The following is a 23471-nucleotide window of genomic DNA, read 5'->3' on the forward strand; positions in this document are numbered from 1 at the left end:
TGAAGCATTCCGATGGCCATTATGCGGTGCTGTCGTCTTTGCGGGGTGAGGACGTGGAAGCTCTTCGTCTGTTATGTGGCTGGGCTGGACTGGACTGGACTGGACTGGACTGTCCAATTGTTGGCCCAGCCCACCCAAAGTGCGGTCGGGTAGGCATGGCAGAGCTGAGCTGAGCTGAGCTGAGCAGGCTCCTCCACTTGAGAATTTCACTTCAGAGATCCAGGGGAGGGGGCATTTCGTCCTCCTCGTCCGTCCACCTGAGGCTGTGTTCCGCACCAGCGGAGATCGACCCTTCCGGCTCCGGGATCGGATACTTCCTTCCTTTGCTGCGTGCCTGTCTGCCAGGTTAGGTGAGGAGGAACCCTAACCCATCCTTCTTCCTGGACCGATCTATTGGACCGGATCGGATATTTTTTACCAATCCGTGCATCCGTTCTCTTGCGGGTCAAATTTATCTTATCTGCCGAGTACTGGTAGCAGCGACCTAGTTTCATCTCCCGATTCTTTTGGCTGGCTGGCCCATGCTCCCGCTGAATGCATATTATGAGGTGTGTGCCTTCTTCGATCGTTGAGTGAATGAATTGATTCATTCATTAGCTGTTTGGCGCGGCTGCTATTCTGTGCCAAATTATGCCTGCCATGGATCCGTAGATGCTTAGTAGATTTCTATGCTCCAATCACCTATAAATTTTGCATTTGAGGTTCTTTTTTTTTTAAAAATCATTTTGCATTTGAGGTTCTAGATATATGTAGATGTATTTTTTCTTTGAGCACTTTGCTAAGCTAGATCTAAGTTATTGATTCGCTGCAATTAATTTATTACACATTGAAGAGATCCCAAAACAGTCAGTACTTTGTCTCAGAAATTGCACGGTTAACCTATCCCCTTTATGAAAAAAATGCTGCAGATCTACGTTTCAGCCATTTAGATGTGATTGCAAATCAGAGCATGAATTGGGCAAAAGTGAAATCTTACATGAGTGTGGAAAGGGCACGAAGCCATCAGTCGTCTTCTTGTCTTAATAACACTTTGTCATCCTTGCATTTTGTTAGCATGCCGGCTTGTCTGTTTGGTATGTAACTGTTTGTTCCCCTGTGTATGTGTGCTGCATAACACTTATACTGCTATCTTAATAGAGGCTTTTGTTCCAGCTCATATCATGCCTCCTTTTCTTTGTTGTGCATTGGATCTCCTGTGATATTTGCCTAGTGCATTCACTGCCAAACCAAATATAATTGCTCATACACGACGAGGTATCCATGTTCCCTACTGGCGACTGGGTTTGTTGGGCCACCCTGATAACTTTGTCTAAATTTTAGGTGCTAGCTGAAATTCACCAACCTGTGAATAATTACAGGTTACTGCTTATGCAAATTATTATGTTCATGTTTTGAACTTGCTTGATGAAAAGCTCATCAAGTTAACCTTTGCAATGAACTTTGTTTCGCTACTCAATGCTTTCTGTGGTTTAAAAAGTCATCTTTGGGGTTTTCTTGTTTAGATTATTGTTTACATGCTCCAAGATGCATGTTTAATCTACGAGGGTGGGTGTGGAGCTAACATTTAATCAATACATCACAAAATAAGCTACATCACATAGATGTAGATGTGGAATTAATAGGTCCTCAGGGGGCTTTTTCTGCGTGAAGTATATATTGTACCCTATTTTAACCTCATTTACTGAAAAATATTGTACCCTATTTCAACCTCATTTACTGAAAAATCTGGAGGATCTGTGTACCAATCTCTGATGTCTGATTGTAATTCTTTTGTTTTGTCTGTACAGAAAAATGATTAATCTTTTCAAAATAAAGGGCCAAAAGAAAGAAGAGGCAGCAAGTGCTGCTGGAAGAGCCCCTGTCAAGAAGCAATCTGCTGGTGAACTCCGTCTTCATAAAGGTATGTCGAATTATAGGTGACTTCTTTCTTCTGTTGACCTGTTCTTTTTTTCTTTTTTTACCGAACAAAGCATTTGATTATGTGTTCCAAATAACTGAAAAATCTCTCTATCTGTTTCATATTATAGTGACCTGTTTGCTGCTTGCTTGTTTCCAATTTTTAAGGCCCCACAGAAATTGAGGTAGCATTTAGTGAGTTACTAGTAGGGGTAGACATGTATAACTTCCTTTCCTCTTGTCCTGACTTAACTGTTTTCTAATCTGTGTGTAAAATGGGCTGACTGCCTGACTCCAGTAAACATGCCTCTTAGACGCTAAAAAATATCCTATACTTTCCCCTCCTATTAATTTCTTTGGTTTGTCCCACCTCCCACACTCTTTTCTCTTACTTACCCTAGTCTCAATCTCACGGTTTCTCGACTCCCATTTCCCCACTCCCTCGACTGTCTACCAGTGAGATGGCGGCGACAAACTGGCAAGACCCACACCGCTGCCTGTCCACCTCCCAGCACCAACTCACCTCCATCCCCATCACACTGTGCTACCACCAAAATTTCCACATCTTATACTTGCCACTACAAATCTAACTGCATGTAGCCGCTGCAAACTCACCCCCGGTCCTGGTGATTCCTGTGCGACGGAGCACGCATACTTCGGAGCAACTGCTGGTGATCAATGGCTCCTCTGCTCCTCTCGCCTTTGGATCTGTGTGGATGCAATCCAGGCAGAAGGAGCAGCCGCACCCCAAGATTGTTGTGCGTGAGTGAGCCCACAGCAGTGGTAGTGCGTAGGGAGTCATTGGCGATGGTAGAGATTTAGTTTGTTTCATTTCCTTTTTCATTTTTCAGATGCTGCTTTCTTGTGCAAGTGTCATGCATTGGTTTTCAGTTGCAGTCTTCAGTTTTTTTCATCTTTATGTTGTAGAATGATGTGTTTCTATGTTTGAAGGTGTTGCATATTTTCAAGTGGTTGCACTGTTTTACGCATTCTGTATCTAAGTAGTATTTATTTTTTTGGTTCCCAGTGGCTGCATTGTCACTTGGGTCGCATTTGTTTTTTATGGGTTGATTCCCATCCAAATGTGTGAACTCTTGCATTTCAACTATTTGTACCTATGCAAATATGGTTGCACTGTTAGGGGTGGTGTTGCATTTTTCCATATTAGGGTGCTGTCCCCCCCCCCCCCCCTGGTGAGTTGCATTCTGGGCATCGTCTGTAAACTGCTTACAGTACAGATGACTCCACTGGTCTCCTGTCCTCCTGATAATGTCATTTCATGAGCAAGCTCCATACTAAAAAGTTCTCCTAACTGTTTTGTGAAATGGGGTTCACTCATGTTAATATGTTATGGCTATTGTACCTTTGTTTGATGAAGTGGATGCTGCCAAATCTGAGTGTGCCTGAAATTGAATTTTACCAGCTGTTAGCAATCAATTCTGCTGTATGGTAGGCGATAAATTCTGCTCAGCTTAGGGAATATGACGCTATCTATTTGGGAAATGCTTCACATACAAGCAATTTGTACAAAAGAAGTACATGGTGCACCCCACAGCCAAAGACCAACAGAAATAAAAACACAAAAACACTAAGAGGTTGTGGGGAGCAAAAAACTCAAAAACAACAACCAGCCAATAGCTTATGATAGTAGGATGGCCAACCCTTTTGCTCCAGCAGCACACCACGCCGAGGCCTAATCCCTTATATCACGCTCTATCCTAGAGAGGCTTGGGGAGAGGCCATCGAAGACACATGCGTTCCTATGCTTCTAGAGCAACCAAGCCACTAACATAACCAAGGAATTGAAACCCCCATGACCTGTAGCCGACACCCGAGAGCAAGCATCTCCCCACCAATCCACAAAGGAGACCCCTTGCGACTGGGGAGCCAAGTGCACTAAACCCAATCTGCTCAAAATAGAGTACCACGTCTGTCGAGAGAACACAATCCAAAAGAAGATGATGCATTGTCTCCTCAGATTGATCGCAAAGAGGACATTGCTGTGGGTGTGGGAGACTGCACCAAGCCGATCTATCTGCTGTCCAACAACGGTTGAGAACCACCAGCAATAAAAAGAATCTGCAATGGGGAGGGGCCCAAGACTTCCAAATTCGCTTCTAGGGCTCAAAACCTGTGCACCCCATGAAAAATCTTTTATCCGCCGAAGAAGCCAAATAGAAACCTGAGGCTGTTGGGGTCCAAGTATGCGAGTCCTGGATGTCCGGTTGGAGAGACACTCCTTCCAAAACACCCCACAGTCTGAGATATTCAGAGATCGCCAGAACATTAAGCGTGACCTTGATATCCCTCACCCACCGTCAGTCACAGAGAGCCTCAGCCACAGTACGCCGAGATGAGAGGTGTTTGCTGACCAACTTCACAAGATTAGGCGCTAATTCCGACAATGATTGTCCATGAAGCCAACGGTCAAGCCAGAATAGGGTGTTCCTACCATCTCGAACCACCGAGACGATAGAAACAGACAACATAGCCCTAGAATTTTGATGTACTTGCAGGTCAAAACACGCCCAAGGCCTAGACGGATCCGTTTTCTTAAGCCACAACCATCTCATGTGCCCATCCCAACACTTCGAGATCATGAATATCAAGGCCTAGAATTTTGATGTACAACTTCTTTTCAACCAGATGTTTTATGCCCTTTGATTTATAAGTGAGCCACCACCCAAGTAATATCAGCCCTTTGATATTCTAGTTGTAAAGGAGCTCTACATATAGCAGCACTCATCTATTTTGTATCTGTAGAAACATGTCGACTTAGTTTTTTTGTTTGTGTGCCAAACCAACTCAGTATCTAATTATTTCTGAATTCTAATTGAAGAAGCTGTGATCCTAAGCTATGTAGGCATATGATGCATGCATCCACAAGCTCGTGATGCCAAATTCCAACTTATAATTATTATTGACGTAGCTAATTTTTTTTTGTGGTTTTCTTTATGATCCCATACTGCTAATCAGATAATCCAGAGCGTGTAATGAATTATTTGTGGCTAATTCTATGTGAAACCTTGCAGATATTAGTGAGCTCAACCTACCAAAGACCACATCAATTTCTTTTCCCAATGGCAAGGATGATCTGATGAATTTTGAGATCATCATCCGACCTGATGAAGGATATTACATGTAAGTACCACTCTTCAGGCTAGTTTGACATTGTTGCATTGTGCTGCATAATCAAGTTAAGAGAATCTTTACCAAATGTAATAATATTTATGTTATGGCTCTATAGAAGAGGTTATCAATTTAGTATATCCAAAAGTAGTAAGACAAAGCTTTAGCATGGAAGTCATTGCTATGCTGACTGCAGCCTAAATTAATGACTTCATGTTTATTAATTTCTCAGTATGTTTATTTAGTAGTATTTTTGCCACCAATTTTTTTGTCAAATGTCTGAGTTTTTCCCATTTGATTGTATTTTCACTATCTTTTCTAGGGGAGGCACTTTCGTTTTCACCTTTCAAGTGTCCTCATCTTATCCTCATGAGCCTCCAAAGGTCAAGTGCAAGACCCAGGTATAAGACAGTATCCTTGACATCTATGAGTTCTTTCTCTTTATCCACTGAAATTCCTTTTCCTCTTAAGCAATGAATCACTTTGCTTTTATAATATGCATTCAGGTGTACCATCCAAATATTGATCTGGAAGGAAATGTATGTCTGAACATTCTGCGTGAAGATTGGAAGCCTGTTCTCAACATCAATACTGTTATTTATGGCCTGAATCTTCTTTTTACGGTATTTCAGCTACTTTAGTAACCCATTGATTTAAATGATATATTCGAGGGCGATTAAATAGTAACGCTTGCAAACGTGCATGCACTGTTGTCATGTTACATATTTCATAGACTTTGTGGTCCGAGAGTTTTTGTTTTCGAAAAGTAAGCACTAGTATGGTTGCAAGGATGTTATCTTCAAAATGGACATACCAATCTGAGCAAGACCTAAGTAATTCATAGGTTCCCTTAAATATGCACTAGTAAAACTGAATTTAATCCTAACTTATTCTCATGAAAGAGAAGTTAAAAGGAACACTTGTTTATAACTATCTAAAGGATATTATGCCATTTAGTCGTTAGAGTGCATTCCATGATTTCTAGTTATTGACATGAGCAGTTCATTAATTTTTCCTGAACATTTAAGCAAAACGAGACAACTTGGATTCTCGTACAGTTAAAACTTTTGTGTTTAGTGAGCATTCTGGATGACATGTTGGGCACGATAGTCATTGTAATTCGTTTCCTCACTTCTATTTACTGACTTGCCCATTAAATGTGGTTGGTGGATTTGAATGTTATCTAACTTGACCATGTAATATAAATTGTCACTAGTTGATGGAACTGCTAAGAAATGTTTCTGTTCTGAACCCTGTTTTTGAGAACGACATCTTACAGAAACCATGATTTTGTTTGAAAAGCATTTCAAGAAAGTTGATGCAGTTTGAATGTCTTTCAATTTTTAAGATTCTTAGTGTATTATTTGTAGATTGCTGCCTTCTGTTCCTGTGTTTCTGTTTGCTAGAAATATTTGTTAATGGGCTTTGTTTAATGTTTACTTTATATGCAGCAACCAAATGACGAGGATCCCTTGAACCATGAAGCAGCGGTTGTCCTTCGTGACAATCCAAAGATGTTTGAGGCTAATGTTAAAAGAGCAATGGCTGGAGGCTATGTAGGTCAACACTATTTCCCAAGATGTGCTTGATGGTGCTGGCAGCCAAACGTTGATTTCTTATGCTGCTGCCTTGAGCAATCCGGGCCCCGGGATCTTAACACCAGCATGCCCAGCTTTATAGATTTGTGTGGTTTCAGCGCGCAAAAGCGCTTCTGGAAGCCTGTGAATCGCTCTTCGCTCATGGTGCGATGTGCCTGTTTGCACATTGTTGTGATATATTTAAAACCCATAAATTGGTGAACTGGTGGTGGTACAAATGACAAGGATATGTATCCGAACTGTATAACTTCATATATCCGTAATGAATGGGAAGTAAATTCATAAAGATTGTATCCACAATGTTAGAAAATAATTGAGTAAATTTTGAAAAACTGCAGATATTTTGATAAAATTATTGTAAAATTATAGATTTAACCAATAATATCATAAAACTATAGATTTAGTATTGATTTTATCGTAAAATTATAGATATTTTAGTAGAATTATTGTAAAATTATAGATTTAAGTATCAATTTTATAAAACTATAGATTTAGTGTTGATTTTATTATAAAATTATAGATTTTAGAAGAGTTGTTTTTAATTCGGTTATCATGATGATAGGATCCTGCTTGTAATCTCACAGTAGTTGTAAGCTTATGAAATAGATCGCCCGAGAGTTTATGTGACTACAAGCGAGGTTTATTTGTCAGGTTAATATGTCTGCGATAGAATCTATAATTTTACGATAAAATTAGCACTAAATTTGTAGTTTTGTGAAATTATTTTTTAAATCTGTAATTTTTCGATTTGTAATAATTTTGTCAAGGTATCTGTAGTTTTATGAGCTCTCAGACGGTCTGTTTCATGAGTTAGCAACTTCTATGAGACTGTAAGGGGACTGGATCGTCATGGTAACAGGGCTAGGAACGACACTTTTAGAATATATAGTTTTATGATAAAATCGACATTAAATCTGTAGTTTTGTGAAATTGTTGATTAAATTTGTAGTTTTGCGATAATTTTATCAAAGTATCTGTAGTTTTGCGATGAAATCGGCATTGAAGCTGTAGTTTTATAAAACTATTGCTTAAATATATAGTTTTGTAATAATTTTATCAAAATATCTATAGTTTTGTGAAATTTACTCAACAATTTAAGGTGAGGCAAAGTGAAAAAAAATGTATTCTTTTCAACATAGTGTGCCAAAACCTTGCATCGTTCTGCAATTCTGCTGTCGGAAACTTTTCGTATGCCACTCTTTACAAATCTTTCATGCCACTAACTCCGTTCTCTTTTACTTATCTTTTAGACAGCGACTCGGTCTCCAATACACACATTTAACTATTATTTTTTACAACTACCTCTTAATAAAAGCTAATAAAAATTAGATGATATTAAAATATTTTTCATGATAAATTTACTACTATCATTTTCATATACCAAATAATAGTTTTGTGTATATTAGTGATCAAAATTTTTAAAGTTTAACTGCACGCATTCTAGGACGATATATATATTTGAGAACAGAGGTAGTACTTTGTGCACATACCTAACTCCTATGGTGACAATTATGCATATTACTTGATCTGTTGGCTCTGTGGCTCTGGTTAAGTTTGTAACTCAGGCCATGTAGCCTTTTCAGCCTTGGGGTTCCGTTCGATAGATTATGTCGGTGAACATTGTTGCGGTTGCTCTCATCGCCTCCAAAACCACCACTGGTAGTTGTCTTCCCGCATGTTGGGCAGGGACATCTTCCCAACGGGCTATTCATCTTGTATAAATGTACAACATTGAATCAATGAAATGAATCAAACTTGATCCCTATCTACTGTTTCACATCGAGTTCTAACATGTTATCACGCACTCAATCGATCCACTGCTCATCGGCCAACCAAGGAATAACAGAGAAGGACGAACATCGCCATTGCACACGAAGAACCGCGAAGAACAGAGAGCCCATCCCACGGTAAGAACCAAGATGGGGCCCTCACCTTCGTCAACCGGAGATGTCCTTCACTCCCTGATGACTTTGGAGGCGGCAATCCTCTGACTCATTCGTCCTCCAATGTCGGTTCGCCACACTGGTCACCGCCGGTTCTATTCTTGCCATCATCATCATCAAGCATCGTGGGTGCACATCCTCAGATGTGATGGCTGGCCTCCTCTATACGGTCCAGACAGGATCTTTCATGCCACCCTACGCGATGCCCATCGGCCAGCCCTTCAGGCTGTGCCTCTACCGACAACGGCATATGATCCCTTGAATGCAACAGTCCTACCCTCGAAGTTGTGTTGCCCAATCCACGGGTATGCCTGCTACCAAGTGCACGGATCAGTGGTACTGTGAGCACCATACAGTGCTGTTACTCCATGGTATGCGCCATCGGTGCCCTCCTCACCAACGCCCACGTCAGTTTTCTCTTTCGGTGCCGCCGGCCCGAACGCACATCCAACGGCCTTTACTTTCGATGTCGACCCGATCCAAGGCCCGGTGGCAATTCAGGACTACGTGGCCGTGCCATCCTCGTCGGTGTGAGATCATATGATGAAAAATTGGTTTGATTGATGAAATTGGCAGAGCAAAGTGATTTAGCATAATGATATTTGGTTGATGTTCATGAGTTGCTAAGATATGCTTATGTTTAGCGTGTTGGTTTTACTTGGAGTTTGCGTGGTGTTGCGTGAACTGATCTTGAGTCAAGTTAGGAAGGACCTGTGCTCGTACTTGATTGTTGTTTGATTCATGTGCAGGTGTCGAAGGCGAACATGGTTGATGACGGATCGACGAACTAAGTTCAGGGAGGAACTGAGGTTCGGTGACTAGGTTCAGGAGGAACTGAGGTTATGGTTGTAACATCCTGAGTTTGAATATGTTAATTAATTACAAAATTCACTCCAAATTAAAACTATTTAAGATTAATTAAGCTAACTATGGGTTAAGAGAATAGGTAAGTGGATGTATATACCAGTATATATGTACATTCATATCTATAAGTTGCATAGGTAATTCAAAGTGCACTAGAATCAAGTTCAAAATAGTCTGTGCATTAAGTTGGTTCATATGCATTAGTTTGAGATTTCTTGGTTCTTGTGTGGAGGTTTGAAATTGAATGTCTCTCAATTTCAAACCTACTCTTAGAATCTTTTCGGCTCCAATCCAAATTGAGTTCAATTCCTTTCCCAAAGATCTTATTCCAAATTAAAATCAAAGTTCAAATATTCCAAATGGAGTTGATCATAATCCCAAGTCAAAATTCAAATTCAAAATATTCCATTTTGAATTATTCCCAAAATCTCTCCCTCTTTTTTTTCTCTTTTCCTTTTCTCCTTCTCTTTTTCACCCCGGGCTGAATTTCCTTCCCCTCTTTCTTTTCCGGCCCACCGAGTCAGCCCACTTCTTCCCCCCTCTTCTCCCGGGTTGTCAGCCCGTTCACGCGCGCGCCAGCACAGTTGGCCCACCCCACCGTGCTGCCGGCCCAGCCGCGCATTCATGCGCTCGCCCGCGCCTTGCCATCGCTGGCCGTCTATGCGTCGCCCATCCATCGGCCCACTTCTTCTCCTCCCCCCTCCTTCCTTCTCCTTTCCAGCGTGATGATGACTTCACCGCTGTCGCTCCTCCGGGAAATATCCCACGTGCGCCAACCAGCCTCCGCTTCCTTGCTCTCTCTCCTTCACGCTCTCTCTCCTCCCATACTCTACACGCACGACTTTCGCAACCCGCCCATGCTTGGCTGGCGCAGTCGGTCCATGCCCCGGAGAAAAAGGTAGGCGCCGGCCGCCACTTCGCCATCGACATCCCCGTGACTCCAGCCCGCGCGCACCGTATTCGTGCTTCCTCTCCCTTTCTGTAAATAGCAGACCACATCTCTCCCTCTCCCTCTTTCTCCATTCGCCTCGCCACAGCACCGCTGTCGCCGCCATTTCCACCGCTGAGACCTCGCCGTCGCCCATTCACCGTCAACGTGTTGCTAAGGGGTACCAGGGGGCCTTCGCCGTCTCTGTGCCGCTGCCCGTTCACCAGAAACCCGACGGGAGCCCATTCACACTAGCAGCCGATTAGCACCGCCGTCACCTCTTCGATGAATCACTGGCCGCCGTCCCGCTCCGCGCCTTCCTTGAGCTTGGTGAGCATCCCAAGCCCTCGACGCCCCCTCTTGGATAGCATGTAGACGCCCCCAATCTTCCTCTTGGCTGGTTACCGTGCGTCGCCATAGGTGTGACTTCCGCTGCCGCGCTTTAGCTCGTCGTCGGTGTGTTAGAACCCCGTTCGCATCGCCGGATGATGTACCATGATGTCTATAAGCCATAGGACCCTCCTTCGGAGCGGATTGGTGCCTCCCAGTAAAGGGGAGTGCTGCCCGATTCTTCCCGTGCCGCTGCCTTACTTCGGTCGTGATCTAGCACTGCTTTTGCCGCTAGCCGCTGTCGACGAGCTTTTCGTCGTGTTCCCCGTAGCGTGTAGAAGCCCGGTGTCAACTCGTCGTCGTGAAGCCCCGGCAGAAACCCGATGCTGGCGAGCATTCTGACGCCGCGTCACCGTGATTCCTCACCGCTGGCTTAAATCCCTCCACTCGGCTGCTCGCGCCCGTCCACACGCTGGCAGGCCATGCCCTGTGGGACAGCCTAGCTGCTCTGGCCTGTTGACCAACCAGCCCAATACTGTGCAGCTCGGCCCAGACCTGGCCCAATTTGGGCCCATCTCGGCCCAACTAGTACTGTTCATGTGGGCCCGGGTACTGTTCAGTGGGCCCCACCAGTGGGTCCCACTCATGAACAGTGTCATTTAGTATTTTCCGATTTAATTTGGATTAAAACTTTCGGGAGCTGTAACTTCTCCATTCTGGCTCCGATTTTGGCAATTTTTTCGCCGTAATTCATCTAAAATCGAGATCTACTCATCTGTCACATTGTGTTGTCCATTAGTAATCATTTGGTTTTCCATTTGGTACTAATTGGTTCTTTTCTAGTATAGCCGTTATTGATCGTAGTCATAATTGCAGAACAACCCGAGTTCTGTGAGTGCTACGCTGGAAGCATCAGGAGCGAAGAGGATCCCGATTACAATCAAGACTTCAAAGAAATTCTAAAGAAGGCAAGTCCTATCTCCTTTATCATATTGAGCCTGTGTTTTCAAATAATATACATGATCAACTAAAACCGGACTTATTATCGCATGTGCTATATATTGCGTTTTCTTTCAAACTACTTGTAGTAGTTAATCCTATCAACACTGCCATACCTTACATATCATCATCCAGAATACATATCACCCTAGGAATACCTGTTGTTAAATATATTAACGATAGACGACGCCGTGATATCTAGCATGCTTAGGATTGAATACGTCTCCTCGGAGATGTCGCTTTTAAAAACACCTCTCCTCGGAGATAGGATTTATTGTTATCAATGATAACTCATATACCATGAATCCTTGATGATTATGAATTCTGTGATGGTTGAGAAATCCTTGGTATCATGTGGGATATGGAGGGTGATATGTAAAAATGGGTGAAAACTGTTTTGGCATGAGCAGGTAGAGTGGTCCTCCGGGGAGGATGCTCTTAGGGGTTGGAGTTACATGACGATATTCATTGCCCATGAAGATGCCTGGCTTGGCCGCTTAAGGACCGAGTCATTTCACTGTCATGCCTTAGTGACCCCGTGCAACCATGCGTTCTGTATGGGCAGGACTTGACTTTCCTTTATCGAACTGAGTTGGGCATCATACCAGGAGGCTGAGAGCAGCGAGCAGCCAAGGGTCCATCTGTCCCGCTGTTTGAAGGTTTTAGGGACCGGCTTAGGCTTAAAAAGGGAGGCTGGCCTTTGGAACATGCAGCTCTAGGACTTGGCGTGTCTCGTGGAAAAGCCCGGCAGGAAAGGTGCTTAGAGAGTCTTAGTATTATTCGCTCCTCCACTTGCAATGGTTGGAGGCTGAGCATATCGTATGGGTGAAGCTGTACAACCTCTACAGAGTGTAAATCTATTTGAATAGCCATGTCTACGGTCATGGACATGCGAAGACAGAACCTTTTTGACTATACTTTGGAGCATGTGTCTTGATGAGTGAGTGTGTGGACTAGATGTCCATGTGATGAGGTCCCTGGCTCGATCCGCCAGAAGCTGTGTGGTACTAGAGGTACACCAGATGTGATTAGAAGGGATTGCGGAGTGAGGTGTAGCCCCTCCCAGGACTGAGGGAACCCCAGTTACAGCTCATCGCTAGTTTTTGAACTACTTAAAATGTTTTGAAGTCGATCATAACTCATACAATTGGATATCTGCATAAACTGCTTTACGCTTAAATCTAAACCGTAAAGCCTATCCTTGAATAAACCCTTTATGCATCTATTAATACTTTGAAGTAGTATAGGGCGTACTGAGTACCTTCCGTACTCACTCTTGCCATCATTCAGATGAAGAACCCAATGCCGACTCCGCCGGAGGTGAAGCCGGGGATGAAGAATAGTCTCTGAAGTCGCGTTCGCCCCCTCGCTGCTTGTGGCTTGGGCTTTTGCTTCCGTGTGTGTTTTCCTGGCCGCTAGGCCAGGCTTGTAATATTCTATATGGATTGTAAGCCTTTTGTACCCAGAACCTTACTATTTACATACAAAGTTTGAATGTGATACTACAACTGTTATACTGTATGTATCAGCTACGTAATCCAGGGATTGATATAGGAGGCATAGGAGATCCCAGTAATGGGGGTCCCACATGAATGGTATCAGAGCCATGCTTGGCTGTAGGACGTGACCTTAGGATAGACTAGCTCATGTCTGTTTGTTTCCAAAAACTATGTAAAGAAAAAGAGCTTTTGTACTTACCTCCCATCTTGTTACCTTTGAAAACTTGATATGCTGGTTCTAAGATGTCCCCTTTTCCCGGCAGATGGAAGATGAGGATTGGAACACAGTACGATGTCTACGAGTGAAGGGTTTTCCCAAGTTACTGTGGGAAGCTTGTTGCCGCCTGGGGTACACCCGACGCCCAGAGTACACCAGCGTGAGTACGACGACAATGGATCCCAGAAGTGTCAGGTTTTTCTGCAAATCTTTGATTGTCTGAGGCACCCCAGCTGGCGATCGTGGCACGTTAGTACTATCGGAGTACGGTACTTTGACACGTACCAGTTGGTAGCCTACAAGGCACTTCAGCACCTGTGCGGGAAGCATGTCAGAGAGGTTGCATACACCCCCATGAGGCACTTTCCAGCTGCCGCTGGCCAACGAGCTGCTTGGTGCGCACGCCTAACCACCATGGAGGATGCAGGACAGGAGGAAGAGGTGGACGACTCTACCGTGTCCGTCACAGTGCAGTACCTCCATACCTTGGAGCACATGCACAATGAGACCTATCAGCTATTCCAGGATGCTCGCTATAGGGCAGAGGAGTCCGAGACACGTGAGAGAGCTCTCCGTGTGATGCTAGATCAGACCAGAGTCCAGGCTGCAGCTACAGAGGACACCGCGGTAAGGAACCGCGAAGGATGGCAGAGGGCGGTGAGAGCCCATCATAGGGATCTCAACTGACAGCATGCCATGAGTGGCTCCCAGACCAGGACGACTGCCAGGAAGAGTACCTTCAGTATCCCCGCGAGTAGGACCCAACATGTCGTCCTTGAAGGTGTTCCTCTCTTGCCAGCACATATAGCAGCAGCTATCGTAGATGGCCGGATTGGATCCTCGCCAGTTCCCGCAGCCACTAGAGGTTTGGTGCCTGCCGAGCCGATCTAGGATGGAGATATGGTGATACCCACGGAGGACTCCGAGGAGTCAGAGGACCCTAGCGAGCATGAGTTCGTTAGTGACCACAACGATGATAGCTTCGATAGGACCTCTGACCCCACTTCTGCCCCGACGCCGGTAGGGACTTTCTCACCTACTGAGTCAGCTGTTGGCAACGCCGCCGATAGGTTCACCAACGACGCCTGAGGACGACGCGTCATGGCCAGATAGAATTAGGAGAAGATCCTTTTGTAGTTTTTGTTGTAGATAGACTGGTAGCATAATGCTCTACGAGCACGCCTTCGACATAGTAGATCGAAAACTTTTGTACTAGTGACCTAGTGAAGATGGTCCTAGGTTTGTTTAATACATGTTGCTTGTACTCTTGTATGGTGTTGCTTCTTGTTTGGATCTTGTTGAGTGATTGGCAAGGGTTGTCCTTGCTCCTATCTTGTTTGCCTACATCTTATAGATGTATCTCAGCTCTTGCTTCTGTCTTATCTTCAGAGAACAGATGGAATTGTCCAGAGAGTCCTCTTGCGACCGTCAACAACATCAGATCGTACCTATCAATGAAAACCGTGGGATGGGATCTCAAGCAGGAAGTACGATAGGGTCCTGAGGAAGGCACTCCGAGGACCAAGGTAGAAGAAGAGGCAGGGGTGCTGACTCTCAGCCCAGTCATGAAGTCCATCAGAGCCAACGCAGTAGTCAAAGAACCCCACTGCCCCCGCCACCAGAGAATGATTTAGTGGCAGTAATGACCAATCAAACCTGTCTACTGGAGGCCGTAGCTCAGGCAAGAATCAACAATAGAGGTTATGGACCTCAGAACAAAATGGCAGAGTTTACGAGGATCAAGCCCCCAACCTTTGATAGCACTGACGACCCCTTGGAAGCTGATGATTGGCTCCGGGCAATCACTAGGAAGCTCTATGTCGTCAACTGTGAGGGTCGAGACAGAGTTAATCTTGTTGCCCACCAACTCACCGGGTCGGCAACAGAATGGTGGGAGAACTACTGCGAAGCATCAGTGAATGCCGATGCCATCACTTGGGAAGAATTCTGTGAGGAGTTCAGGAAATACCATGTACTGACAGGGATCATGGAGATGAAGACTGATGAGTTCGGTGACCTAAAGAAAGGGTCAATGACAGTGAACCAGTACATTCGGAAGTTCATCCGCCTCTCCCTCTTTGCACGGGAAGATGTATCAACGGATAAGAAAAAGCAGAATCACTTCAAGAAGGGACTACAATGCAGCTTGTATGTTCAGCTTGTGCCTGTTATTTACCCTGACTTTAATATCCTGATGAACAAGACCCTCCTACTAGAAGAGGCTCGTGCACCCATTGAGGCGGAAAGAAAAAGAAAGTTCACTGATCGAAAGCCGCATGGCAGTAGGTCCCAGGGGACCCATTCGAACCGAAGACCAAAAATTCAGTATCCGTAGCAGCAGACCATGCAATACCCAACTCCGGGATTTACACCCCGCACAGTAGCATCTACTCATCGCAGTTCCAACCCAGGACAATCTCAGTAGAGCAGTGCTCAGACTCCAATAGCTACACAGAAGACCTGCTTCATTTGCCATGAACCAGGGCACTACATGAAGGATTGCCCCAATGCTAATCAGAACAATATACTAGCTCGATCAGCCCCAACAGTAGGGGTAGGACAAGGAGGAAATCGATCAGCAGGACAATCACGGAACTATGGACGAGGCCGTGTCAATCACATTGACTCTCAGGAAGCCCAAGAAGCACCAGATGTTGTACTCGGTGAGTTCCCCGTCAACTCCACCCTTGCAATAATTTTATTCGATTATGGAACATCACATTCGTTTGTTTCTTCAAAGTTTGTTGCACTACATAAGCTACCTACTGTAATACTTAAGAATATGAAGCTGGTTCGATCTCCTGCGGGAAATATCCTGTGTCATCTAGGTGCCCCCGGGTTGACCTCCATTTAAGTGGGGTAGAGTTCCTAGCAAACTTGGTGATTCTGAATTCAAATGGAATAGATGTCATCCTAGGAATGGATTGGTTAACCAAGCATAAAGGCAATATAGCCTGTGCTAGTAGAAAAGTTACCCTGGTCAATCACAAAGGAATTAAGGTAGAGTTTGAACCCAAGGGACCCAAGTCTGACCCTATTGCATGCAACTTGTCTACCCAATCAATAGAGGATGTGCCTGTGATTTGTGAATACCCAGATGTATTCCCAGAGGAGTTACCTGGTATGCCACCAGACCGTGACATAGAGTTTGTTATTAATCTCTTACCTGGGACCTCCCCAATTGCCAAGAGACCTTATAGGATGGCAGTCAATGAACTGGAGTTATTGAAGGAGAAGATCAGAGAATTACAAGCAAGTGATTTCATCAGACCTAGTTCTTCACCTTGGGGATCTCCAGTTCTATTTGTAGAGAAGAAAGATGGGAGTTAGAGGTTGTGTGTTGATTACCGCTCCTTGAATGAGATGACCATCAAGAACAAATACCCACTACCCCGGATTGATGATCTGTTTGATCAATTATGAAGAGCCAAGTACTTCTCTAAAATAGATTTGAGATCCGGATACTACCAATTAAAAATTAGAAAAAGTGATATCCAGAAGACCGCCTTTATGACAAGGTATGAATTGTATGAGTTTATAGTCATGTTGTTTGGATTGACAAATGCCCCGGCCTACTTTATGAATCTAATGACAAGGTGTTCATGGAGGAACTGGACCGATTTGTTGAGTGTTGTCACACCCGGTTTTAATGGCCAAAACCAGATGCGGCTTATGTGTGCCCAGGATGTTCAACACACATAAGGACGTCACAGGTGAAGTAACAAAAGCAATACTTTTATTAAATAAACGTTAACTCTTACAGCAATTGACATATATTATCTTCTATGAAGATATCTGCAGCGGAACAGAAGCACTGGTGCCCAACAACACCGCAGGCAACCGATCGGGAGACACGCGCCTGGAACGTCACAACCTCGTCTTGATTGTCTTCAACATCTTCACTCACTGAGAAGCAACATACATGTCGCATGGTATAGGAAAAATAGCAAGTGTGAGCACATAGAGTACTCAGCAAGTGGGGGAAAGTAATGATATGCAGGCTTATATCAAGAATAGGCTAACACATGGTACATTTGCATAAATGCAAGTAATGAAAAGATATTTAGACTCAAAAGCATTAAGCAATTATTAAGTAAATGTAACCTATACAGTCCAACACCCAACATACAAGGCTCCCCACCTTGCATACCATAACCGTCTAGTACTCCCTGTACTATAACTAAAACCACAACCATCTAGTACTCCCTGTACCAGAACCATGACCACAACCATCTAGTACTCCCTGTACCAGAACCATGACCACAACCAAAATCATAACCACAACCCATAATCATGTGAGGATCCAAGTCTCTCATATCCGTGAGCACGGCTGTTATAACAGTTTTACACTCTGCAGAGGTTGTCCAGCTTTCCCCACGAGTCAGTGAATTTCATGTTGCCGTGTTCGCGAAACACTTAACACACGCCAGTGGTGTGCCGCCAAGAATCACTGTATGACACTTTCCACTAACCAGAGACTAATGCAGTATGTGTCTGCCCACTAGGTTTCACCGCCAGGCTTTACGCAAGCTAAGCTCCTACCCAGAAGCCCCCTTTTGTGCTGACCCAACACACACTGGATAGACTCTAATCAGTATGTCACGCCTTACCCATATCAGCCTCGTGGTTGGTACGTTACTTCTTGGGTTGTCACTCCACGAACCGGTCCTTACTTAGGTTACTTGAGCAAACACTAAACCAACATCATAACCATGATAACCATCAAAACTACTTTGCTCAAGGCCTAAGGTTCCATGTTGCTAGACCATTAACAAATTAACCATCAATGTTGTATATATTCATTAGACAAGATTATGACACTTTCCAGTATCCCAAAAGCATGACTAAGCAATCTACCCAATAAAAGACACCTTAAACCATCTAGGTTCTAAGGGATGATAAGGGAAAATTTAGGAAAAAACCCTAACATAGGTGACTACCCATCATATTGACACTGCATGCAATTTTGTAAAACAAAACATTTAAAAACATAGGTTCAAGATGATCAAGGACACTTGCCTTTTTCCCAATGCTGCTCAGCGTTGTCGAAATCTTGGTCTTGAAGTCCCTCGAACCGCTCCAGATCGTTATCAACTAATCGCGAGAACTACCGACAAACAACACAAAGCAAACACTAAGAACAACATACCAAACATTATCAAAATACTTTAAAAATACTATGGTTGGATAGGGATGATTTTAGAAACATTTAGACGTAAGAATCGCCTAAATAGGAGTTAAAATGAAAAGAGAACAGCTTTCGGGACATGGATTAGGCTGAAAAGGAAATGCTGATTTTTTGGAACTATCTTCCTACGGGAAAAACATTATTGCACAATCACTGTGTTAGGCTTGACAACATTATTGCGCAAGATTCAAGAAGTAGGGCAGACTAGACTTCACTGATTAGGCTAAGGAGAATGATGTGGCGCTGACTTGGCATGCTATGCAAGTACCATCTTGGATTAAAGAAAGGATACGCTGAGATCTAGTATCAACCACCTATGATGGATCAAAAAGGCCGAAGGTTGCGCTTCTAGGATAAGGATACTACTGGTCACTCTATGTAGTGGTGGTGGTTCGGGTTTCGTCGGAGATGGCGATTGGGCACGTGGCCACAGACATCGATATCGGCTTCAGTGGTGTTTCAGTGAAACGAGGGAAGCATGGTGTAAAACGCGGAAAGACCAACTTAGCAGTTTGGTTGGTTTTGGATGGGGTCATCCGAGGTAGTGGCAAAATAGCGATGACTGTTTCTAGGTTTGGTGGTGACCGCGAACAGATGCAAGAACGAAGACGCTCGCGTTCCAGGAGATTGGCTATGAAATTTGAGAAACCGTTTGAACAAGGATGTTCATATAACCCGGGAACACAATGCTATGGCATGGGTTTTGGTAGATCATCCATTGAGAGGAAGAAAATGATCAGCAAAGATGAGATGGGTGATGGCTGCGACATGCTGTGGTTGGCAATGGCGTCTTGGTCGTGTCGCTGCACAAACGGGGATGGGCTCCTAGGGTAACATAGAAGACTCCATGGGACACGCCGTGACGTGGTTGGTGCATCCATACGACTTTCGGATTGACGGGGGACGCGAATGCAAATCTGGTGCACGTGCAGAACGCGTCCAGAAACCGGACAGCGGGTATGTCGACCTTGATTACGGTGGTTTGGCTGCTCTACTGGACGAACCGGTTGGCGATGGCGTGGGGAACATCATGGGACATGCACCGGTGAAAGGGCTTGGTTATTTGACCTCTGATCGGTTGGAAACATCGATGCCAATTAGCTACAGTGCGACTGTCCCGCGGCTGTCCGTGACGGCGATGACCGTGGCGGCGTAGATCGGGCTTTGGCCAGGGCTAGGGCTTGGCTAGAGACTTAGTATGATACTAAAATAGTAGTAAGGGAGGCGAAGAAGGGGTCCTCACCTTGCTTTGATGGTCGAGGAAGGAGGATTCGCGGAGAAGACGACGTAGCGCATCACGGGCGGCGGCGGCTCCGGCGAACGGCGGCGCTCCGGCGACGCACGGACAGGGCAGCAGCGACTTTTAGGGCTTGGAGGCATGGAATAGAGGTAGTAGAGGGTGTGCAACTCATATATATAGGGCTAGGGGCGGCTGGTTGAGGTGGAGTCCAAACGGAACATGAATCGGATTCGAGTTCGAGTCGGTTACGATTTCCTTTTTCGCAGCTCTCTATTTCGAGGATGATATCTCTATCGTCCGGACTCCAAATTGGACGTTTCTTTATTCTAAATTATAGTAATAGAAAAGATCTACAACTTTGGTAGTCATTGTAACTTCTGAAAACGTCATCTTGGTTTCCAAAAATGCACCACAAGATAAACTGTTTCAACTCGGACTTCTGTGCGCAGCACTGATTTCGGGGGCCATAACTCCCAGCTCCATTACCCAAAAGAGAACTTCCATAGTTTCAAATCGAAGCTCCCGACGAGACCTACAACTTTAGTATTGTCAAGATTTGCATTTGAGGCCGTTCTAAACTCCGAAACGTCATGCGAAAATTAGGCTGTCCAGAACTCCGCGAAAATTTGCAGATTTCGTGGATCCTTTCTTGGGCCATCTAGAAGACTTGGCTAAGGGTTTGGACTTGAGCAAGATTGAGCCCAAAGACATTTTAGCTAATGCCATCTAATGCATTTACCTTGCTCCTAGCAAAACTCAGCATGTAATGCACACAAAATAATAACTTATATTGATTGATTTATTAAGAAAATAGGTTTTAAACCTATTCTACTGGTGAAGCTATTCAACAATCTTAGAAAATTTTAGAAATTTGAGAAATCTGAAAATCAGGGTGTTACAAGTGTTTATCGATGATATTCTCATTTACTCAAGGAGTGCCGAAGAGCATGGGCAACATCTGAGAGTGGTTATGGAAAGGCTTAGAGCACATTAGCTCTACGTCAAGTTTAGCAAGTGTGAGTTTTGGCTTCAAGAAGTGGCATTTCTTGTTCATGTGCTGACAGCAGAAGGAGTATTGGTGGACCCTTTCAATGTAGAAGCTGTGGTCGATTGGATTCAACCACAAAATATCTCGAAAATCAGAAGCTTTCTTGGATTGGTAGGTTACTACCGTAAGTTTATTGAGGGATTCTCAAAGATAGCTAAGCCAATGACCAAGCTTCTCCAAAAAGACGCTAAGTTCGAGTGGGATGAAGCCTGTGAAGAGAGTTTCCAAGAACTCAAGAAGAGACTGACTACAACCCCAGTGTTGAAATTGCCAGATATCCAGAATAACTTTGTAGTATATTGTGATGCCTCACGCCAGGGTTTAGGCTGTGTGCTTATGCAAGATGGCAAGGTTGTGGCTTATGCATCCAGGAAATTGAAGCCGCATGAAGAGAATTACCCAACTCATGACCTAGAATTAGCAGAGTTATACATGCACTTAAGATATGGAGACACTACCTACATAGAAATAAGTGCGAGATCTATACGGATCACAAGAGCCTGAAGTATATTTTCACTCAATCAGAATTGAACCTAAGGCAATGAAGATGGCTAGAATTGATAAAGGATTACGATCTGAGTATCCAATATCACCTGAGCAAGGCTAATGTAGTGGTTGACACCCTGAGTAGGAAAGTTTACTGCAATAACCTACAAGTGCAGGAGTTGAGGCCAAAACTTCTTGCGGAGTTGCAACATCTGAATCTGCACGTAATACAGGGGCAAGTTCACACTCTAGTGGTACATCCAACGCTAGAAGATAAGATCCGTGAGGCCCAGTCAGAAGATGAAGATATTCTAGAAGTCAAAAAGAATCTCGGTTTAGATAAAGCACTTGGATTTAGAGTAGATCAGCAGGGGACAGTATGGTACAAGGATCGGTTATGTGTACTGGACTGGGAAAACCTTAGGGAGTTAATCATGGATGAAGCCCACAACTCTCCCTACTCAATTCATCCTGGATGTACCAATATGTTCACAGATCTAAGAATCAAATACTGGTGGACATGAATGAAAGTTGACATAGCAGGGTTTATCGCTCGATGTGACACATATCAAAGAGTCAAAGCCAAGCACCAAAGACCAGCAGGATTGCTGCAACTATTGCAGGTCCCAACTTGGAAATGAGATAAAATTGGTATGGATTTTATAGTTGGATTACCCAGAACTCAAAAGGGGAACGATTCCATATGGGTTATTGTGGATCGTCTGACAAAAGTAGCCCACTTCATACCGGTCAAGACAACCTATGGCAGAGACAAGTTGGCATACCTATATATTGATAATATTCTGAGGCTACACGGGATCCAAAGTAGGATCGTATCTAATCGGGGACCCCAGTTTACATCAAGGTTTCGGAAAAGTCTGCACACTGCCCTAGGAACTAAACTGGACTTTAGTTCTGCTTACCACCCACAGACTGATGGTCAAACTGAAAGAGTAAATCAGATCTTGGAGGATCTTCTAAGAGCTTATGTGATAACCTACGGAAAAGACTGTGAGAAAAGTCTATCGTTTGCAGAGTTTTCTTACCGCAATGGTTTTCAAGCCAGTCTGAAGATGTCGCCCTTTGAAGACCTGTATGGAAGGAAATGCAGAACACCTCTGCTATGGTCAAAAGTAGGAGAGCGTACGCTCTTCGGACCTGCGTTGATTAGAGACGCAGAAGATCAAGTTGCCAAGATAAGAGAGAACTTGAGAGCATCTCAAAACAGACAAAAAGGTTATGCGTATAACTGAATGAGAGACTTGACCTTCGAAGTAGGTGACTATGTTTACCTCAAGGTATCAAGGTATCCCCAATCAAGGGCACTCGGAGGTTTCAAGTCTATGGAAAGCTAGCACCGAGATATGTGGGGCCTTATGAAATACGGAAAAGAATTGGAATAGTGGCTTATAGTTTAGCTCTTCCGAAAGAGATGTCCGATATACACAATGTGTTCCATGTTTCACAATTAAAGAAGTGTCTGAGAGTTCCAGAGGAACAAGTTCCCTTGGAAGTAATGGAACTGCAACAAGATCTTGAGTATGAAGAAAGACCCATTTGAGTCTTGGATGTGGCAACTCGTCAAACCAGAAGAACAACAGTCAGGTTCTGTTGAGTACAGTGGAGTAATCACACAAAAGCAGAAGCTACATGGGAACGCGAAGAGGATCTGAAGAAGGAATTTCCAAATCTCTTCGACGAGCTTTCCGAATCTTGAGGTTGAGATTCCGTTTAAGTGGGGTAGGGTTGTAACATCCTGAGTTTGAGCATGTTAATTAATTGCAAAATTCACTCCAAATTAAAACTTTTTCGGATTAATTAAGCTAACTATGGGTTAAGAGAATAGGTAAGTGGATGTATATATACCAATATATATGTACATTCATGTCTATAAGTTGCATAGGTAATTCAAAGTGCACTAGAATCATGTTCAAAATAGTCTCTACATTAAGTTGGTTCATATGCATTAGTTTGAGATTTCTTGGTTCTTGTGTGGAGGTTTTCAATTGAATGTCTCTCAATTTCAAACCTACTCTTAGATTCTTTTCGGCTCCAATCCAAATTGAGTTCAAATCCTTTCCCAAAGATCTTATTCCAAATTCAAAT

The 23471-nt window shown here is 43.9% G+C and overlaps 1 protein-coding gene across 3 annotated transcripts; it reads left to right on the forward strand.

Moving 5' to 3' along the window:
• The first annotated feature begins 164 nt into the window (after positions 1-164).
• On the forward strand, positions 165-6909 carry LOC133902208 (NEDD8-conjugating enzyme Ubc12-like). 3 transcript variants are annotated; one of them, XM_062343806.1, is made up of 6 exons: positions 165-345; positions 1788-1900; positions 4929-5037; positions 5348-5426; positions 5532-5648; positions 6477-6909. In XM_062343806.1, the coding sequence occupies exons 2-6, from the start codon at positions 1792-1794 to the stop codon at positions 6612-6614; spliced, it is 552 nt and encodes a 183-aa protein (XP_062199790.1). In that variant the 5' UTR covers positions 165-345; positions 1788-1791; the 3' UTR covers positions 6615-6909. The 3 variants fall into 3 exon arrangements, with proteins under 3 accessions (XP_062199790.1, XP_062199789.1, XP_062199791.1); XM_062343805.1 differs by having other exon boundaries at positions 166-350; XM_062343807.1 differs by lacking the exon at positions 165-345 and adding an exon at positions 1278-1358.
• The last annotated feature ends 16562 nt before the right edge of the window (positions 6910-23471 follow it).

This window comes from Phragmites australis, chromosome 20, assembly GCF_958298935.1.
Source record: "Phragmites australis chromosome 20, lpPhrAust1.1, whole genome shotgun sequence".
Taxonomy (NCBI): Eukaryota; Viridiplantae; Streptophyta; class Magnoliopsida; order Poales; family Poaceae; genus Phragmites; species Phragmites australis.